Raw genomic sequence first — 6,338 nt, 5'->3', positions numbered from 1 at the left:
TTAGGGGAGATCAGCAGCAAATAGGAAGAGTCCTATTCCCCCCAGCAGCACCTGGGGTGACGAGGAACAATGGCCAGAAGCTGCTGGAGAATAGGTTCAGGTTAGAAATTAGGAGGCACTATTTCACTGTAAGGGTAGCTAGGATCTGGAACCAACTTCCTAGGGAAGTGGTCCTCACTCCTACCTTGGGTAAATTCAAAAAGAGGTTGGATGAACACCTGTCTGGGGTCGTGTGCTCCAACCAGTGGCGGGGGGGTAGACTAGATGATCTATTCAGGTCCCTTCTGACCCCTAACTACTATGAAACTATGACTGTCAGTTTGATTTATATCAATTTAGGAAATAAAGACGATGAAGAAAAAATTGAGTGAGCTATGTATAGATTTCAACAAAAACCTCAATGAAGAAAACACATTTCTTATATTTTCTAAGGATGAACTTGGTAAGTGAAATATTTTCCTTTGGAGCTACACTTTTATTTTACAGGGGTGTAGGTTGTAGCCGTGTTGGTCTAAGGACATACATCTATCCTATTTACATCTTCGCTGACTGCCTATTTTGTATGCATACCAGCCCAGCCTCTTTACTTCTCATTCCATCCAGGAAGAGCAGACACCAACTGCAGAAACTTTATCAGCCTGATGAAAGGTTTTTAAACCTGAAAGCTTGTTTAACATTTTTTTTTTCAACTATTTCAGTTGGTCTAATAAAAGATACCAGATGCACCCAAAGAACCTTGTCTGCCAGTTTTATTTTAGGAATACTTTTTGGCATTTTGCTAAAGCAAGGATAAATAACTACATCCAGACAATCAAATTGCTGTGAATCTAACTGATTCTCTGCCCATCTCCAAATTCAGTTTAGAATTTTACTTTGTGAAATTAAAAATTCTTCATGGATTTACACTGCATCAACTTTACTTACTACCCTGCTACCCCACTCTGTTCTTCCCTTCTTGTTTTTTCTCTGTCCTGTCCCCTCAATTCTTTGCTACTACTTCATTCTACTTCAATTGTGGTATTCCATACTTCTGAAATTACTCCACTTTTCTTCCCTTCTGGCTGTTAAACTACCTTCCTTGATCTAAAAAATATTTTAAAGATTAATTTTTTTATTGCTCACATGGTTCACTGTTTTTGTAAATGATTTGGTGATCCCAAATCTCAATAAAATTAGAGAAGATTTTTTAAACTGTATTCAGTTTTAATTTTGTGGTATCCTGCTAATTTCATTGTGATGTTGGCAAGCAAGTGTTAATGATTTCGTAGAATCATAGAGAAACAGGGCTGGAAGAGACTTCCCTAGGTCATCTAGTCCACCCCCTGCCTGATGCAGGATCATCCCTCTCCAAACCATCCCATACAAACCATAATCTGAACTCTATGCAAGACCACCGTCAACCTTGACACAACACAGACTTAACCCCCTAACCTGCAACAGGTAAAGGAGGAGAACCATGGCAGCCAATGTCCTGCTTCTGTGAAATGGCAATATATGCTCAAGAGATCCTAGGTACAGCACCACACCTCTCCCTCACAGTACAGAGGAAGGTAAACACCACCAAAGTCTATACCAATCTGACCAGGGCTAAAATTCGTTCCTGACCCCAAATATGGCAATCAGTCTGACCTTGGGCAGAGGGGCAAGACAATCTAGCCAGGAACCTCAGGGTTTGATCCCAGCAAGAGTATTAACACCCCAGTCAAAGTAGCCAACATCCAATGCTTCTGAGAGAAGCTTAAAAACGCCCTGACACATGTAGGAGAAAGTGGGGACAGGGCAACCATCAAAGCCCAGAAGCAAGGGAAATACCTATAGTAAAACATAGGCATAGCTACACCTAGATCATCCCCAACCAGTGGCTGTCTAACCTCATCTTTAACACCTCCAGTGATGGAGAGTCCACAACTTCCCTTGGCAGTCCATTCCAGTTCTTCACTATTTTCACAGTGTTGAAGTTTTTTTTTCTGGATAGCCAATGTAAACTTTGCTGCAACTTCAAGCCATTGGTCCACATTCTCTTCTCTGCAGTAACACAGAAAAGGTGCTTTCCCTTTTCTTTATGGCAGCCCTTCAGGTATTTGAAGACTGCTATCTTGTCCCCTCTTACGCACCTTTTCTGCAAGCTGAACATGCCTAGCTCTTCAGCCTCTCTTATGCCTTGTTTTCCAAGCCCTTTTTCTTCTTTGTTGCCCACCTCTGGATCCTCTCTAAAGTCTCCATGTCCTTTTTAAAATTAAGGAGCCCAGAACTGTACACACTACTCTAGCTGAGACCTAAGCAGTGCCAAGTAAAGAAGCACTATCACCTCCTGTGTCTTGTACCTAATGCTTCTATTGATATATCCCCATACCATATTTGCCTTTTATGCGGCTGCAACACACTCCAGATCCATATTGAGTCTGTGGTCTACCTGGACTCCCAAGTCCTTTTCCATAATGCTGCCATCCAGCCAAGTGTTACCCATTTTATATTTGTGTTTTTGATTATTCCTTCTAAGGTATAGTATCTTGCATTTGTCCGCTATGAACTTAATCGTGTTAGCTCTAGCTTTCATTTGTTTTATTTGATTATCAAAAGCATTAGCAAATAGCTGTAAAACATGCAGTTATACCTCTATGAAGGCTTCTAATAGCCAACTGGTTATTGGTAAGTGCAATATTGTTTTATGCTAAATATTCTTGTGTTAAAAAAAACCAACAAAAACTCATTTCTTGAGAATATCCTTTTTCAAATCTTGTGATTAAATTGTTTACCACAGAAGGCCTTCCTGATGACTTCATCAATAGCTTAGAAATGATAGAGGATGAGTATAAAGTTACCTTAAAGTATCCCCACTATTTTCCTGTTATGAAGAAGTGCTGTATTCCAGAAACCAGAAGAAAAATGGAATCTGCTTTTAATACGAGATGCAAAGAGGTACATCAGTTATTTGTTGTTTTACCATACATAAAGTACCAAATATGTTCTTAAGTGTAATTAGAAGTAGTAGCAAAATGTGCAAATTAGTGGTGCTCACTCTCAAGCCCACAGTCCAGATCCAACCATGAAGCTGTATCATCTGGTTCGTGGGGCTCCCCACAGGTGCAGATATTTGGTAGTAAGGCAGTGATAGCAATTAACACTGCCACCATTCCCCTGCAGCCAAATTTCCAAGCCCTGCAGCCAGATGACATTGATCTGTGCATTGTCCAGCACTTGGGGCCAGGGTGGCAAGCCCAATCCAGCATGCATGAGGCTGCGGTGTGGCAATGGACCCACTCTGGCACATGCAGGGCTGAGGCTGGGGTGGTGGACCCAATCTGGCACATACTGGGCTAGGGGTATATATGTTTTTGGACCCATGGATGAATCCTGTGCACTGAATCTGGCCCACAGACCAATGCTGAACCACTTGTCTGGTCCACAGTGCAGAATGGTTGAGCACCGCTGGTGTAAAACAGCATATCATTCAGGTATGAAGGACTTCATAATTTCTAATAATGGCACTTGATACAATTAATAGAGTTACACCCTAATAGCCAATTATGGTTTATGTAGGTCACTTCTAGATGAGAATCTATTCACTTGTGTCTATTGTTTCTACTCGCACATTTTCAAATAGGATGCTTCAGGCAGTATTGTTAAAAAAATGGCTGTAAATGGTCATTTCTACCCAGTTAGTTTTTATTGCTATTTTTCCTTTCCAAAAAGTTAATAGACATCCTGGACAATTTATTCATTTACTTATTCTTTTTTACATAGTTTATTTGTAGCAAAAATGCAGTTTGGGAAGAATCAAAGCTTGTCACTAAATCCGAACTGTGAATATTTTTGGCCAAATATTTTATTTTATTTTTTGTAAATTTCAAGAATGTCAAAGTGTTGATTTCAGCACATCTAAATCAAAATGTTTCAGTTGGAGGTGAGGGGGTTAGGGTCGAAAGAGGATAGTTTAGGTGTCATTCACAAGATGGAGGAGGTGATGGTGATAATGTTCCCTCCACATTGTCCAGTATACAACAGAGGTCAGGGCTGCCAGACTCAGACCATGGATTTGAATTGAGGTCCCCTGCTTTCCAGGAGAATGTCCTAACCCCTGGGCTGTGAAGGTATTCTTCGGGGTGTCTCTTCCAATTTCTCACATACAAACTTCTACTTTTTGTACAGTTAATTAAATATACATTAGAAGATGCCCCTCAGTGTTCTACCAGATGAATGCCTTAACCACTAGGACTCCTTATACTGATGGTCTAAAGAACCAGGTTTGATTAAAAGTGTTAGTGTCTCATTTTAGTTTATTAAGGTTCTTTACATTGCTCTAACAGTGTTAATAAGCACTGAGGTGTAGATGAATTCTATTTATGTCAACCTTAAATCTCCTTTATGCAGAAGATTGTAACATAGACTTAGTATAAGAATCAAATCTTTGATTTGAATCTCTAGGCCTCAGTCTCTTGTTCTCCTGACCAGTGTTAGGTTGGTGTTCTGAGAAACACCTTGTAGTACTAAGTAGTGAACAGTCTTCCAGTTAATGGACAGCAGTATTGTGTTCTAAGGTAAGTCCAATTGAAAATGCTCTTTAACAGATAAAATGGCTTGGGCAGGGATTTGCAAATAAGTAGTACAGAAAGAAGTGAAAAAAATTAAGATTATTGAGTGGCTAAATAGCTTAGAGACACAAACATTAGATGTGCAATCTAGACTCCCTGGCACAAACAATTCAAATTTCATCAGTATGATTTTTTTTGTATGCAAATCTGAATGCTCTCAATAATCTTTATATAGGAATAAATTTTTGTCTTTGTATCCTGAGTCATATTTTTCCCTCACTGCGTTTCTGCAGTGTGCCCTGCACCAGCATACTGACACTTTCCCCCAAAAGAAACATGTTTTGTGTGTGTTTGAAGTGCTTTGGGATGTTTCAAAATGAAAGGTGCTATATAAGTATATGTTTCTATTATTAAATTCAGGCAACTAAATATGGAATAAACATTAATGGAAATGATGTTAATTGGCTATTAATTAAAATAAGCTGTATGTATAAAAGGCTTCTCTATTAAAAAAACTGTAAAATTATGCTATAAAAATCATTTAGCAACTAACATCTTTGATAGCGAGGACTGAAATCTGGATAAAAGAAGAAAATGAAAGCAAAGAGAGGAAGTGTTATTTGGTCAACTGTACAAACTGTTTGTTAGAGAATGATAGACATTTTGAGCTATCGTGCTTCACGTTGGCACATGTGAAAAGTACAGGATAAAATAAAACAGCACCAAGCATATATCTAGCACTTAATAAACAATACACTGTCAAGGCTGAAAAATACTGTTTTAAAAACAATTTCTTCATAGCCTGACAAAACATATTCTTCCAAAAGTGGGGGCAGCAGCATAGTTATATTCTTAGTTTTTTTACTTAGTAATCCACCCCCATGTTTAACAAGTGATGGGCCTGGGTTTGTTTGACTTGGGATGCATAGTATCCCTTCCTTTTTGCCTGTCTCTTTTTCTACAAGCAGGCAGAATACCAAAATTTGCAAACACAGGCACAATCTTACCCAGCAAATACAGGCACAATCTTTATCACAGGCACAATCTTACCCAGCTGAGCCTTACTTTCACCCATAAGAACTACACCACTAGGTTACCATATTTACTTAATTCTAAGACAGGATTTTTTTCCCCCTATTTAACATGGGGGGAAGCCCCTCATCTTAGAATTAAGTATGAGGGCAGTGGGGGCAGGGCAGGCAGCTGCTGTGGCTTGGGCTCCAGGCCCTACTCAAGGTCAGGCTGTAGCCACAGTTCCTTCCTAGTCCACCCCCTGCCACCTCTATACCCTGCTATCTTCCCCCCACCCCACACCATGCAGTCTCTGCTCCCCCGCCTGCCCCTCTCCCTTCCACCCTCTACCCTTGCTCCGCACTGGCAGGCTGCATGTATGCCGCAACCTGGGCCACTGAATACAGCCCCAGCCCAGGCTCTGTAGCAGCAGTATGCACCCTGCAAGGCTGCTACAAAGGATGGGCTGGGGCCATGCTCTGTGCCCCAGGCTAGAACAGGGACAGAGCCTGCTGGCACAACACAGTGGTAAAGAAGGGGTGGGGAGGGAAAAAGGCTGGTGGGAAGGTGGGAGGGAGGAGCAGAGACTGGAGGGGAGGAGCAGAGGTAGGGTGACCATTGACCCTGTGTTTATATTGGACCATGCTGTTTTTAAACCCTTTGTCCCCATGCATTCCTCAGTAATAACTGTCCATCACTTGTCCTCACAATTCTGTTGGCTGTGCCTAGAGTTAAGGCAGTGCACAAGCCAGGAGGAGCAGGGTTCCCAGCCAGGGAGGAAAAGAGGGAGGTAGC

General features: G+C 41.1%; 1 protein-coding gene across 1 annotated transcript in view; it reads left to right on the top strand.

The window, feature by feature from the left end:
• The window catches only part of NLN (neurolysin), a 69,950-nt gene that overhangs the window by 35,811 nt on the left and 27,801 nt on the right, over positions 1–6,338 (top strand). The window contains exons 5-6 of the mRNA XM_006034713.3: positions 340–442; positions 2,762–2,919. Coding sequence (XP_006034775.1) covers positions 340–442; positions 2,762–2,919 — 261 coding nt within the window. The remainder of the gene's footprint in view (positions 1–339; positions 443–2,761; positions 2,920–6,338) is intronic.

Source organism: Alligator sinensis, unplaced genomic scaffold (genome assembly GCF_000455745.1).
Source record: "Alligator sinensis unplaced genomic scaffold, ASM45574v1 scaffold346_1, whole genome shotgun sequence".
In the NCBI taxonomy this organism is placed as follows: Eukaryota; Metazoa; Chordata; order Crocodylia; family Alligatoridae; genus Alligator; species Alligator sinensis.
The sequence above is the reverse complement of the archived record's forward strand: the minus strand, read 5'-3'. Positions and strand labels throughout refer to the sequence as shown.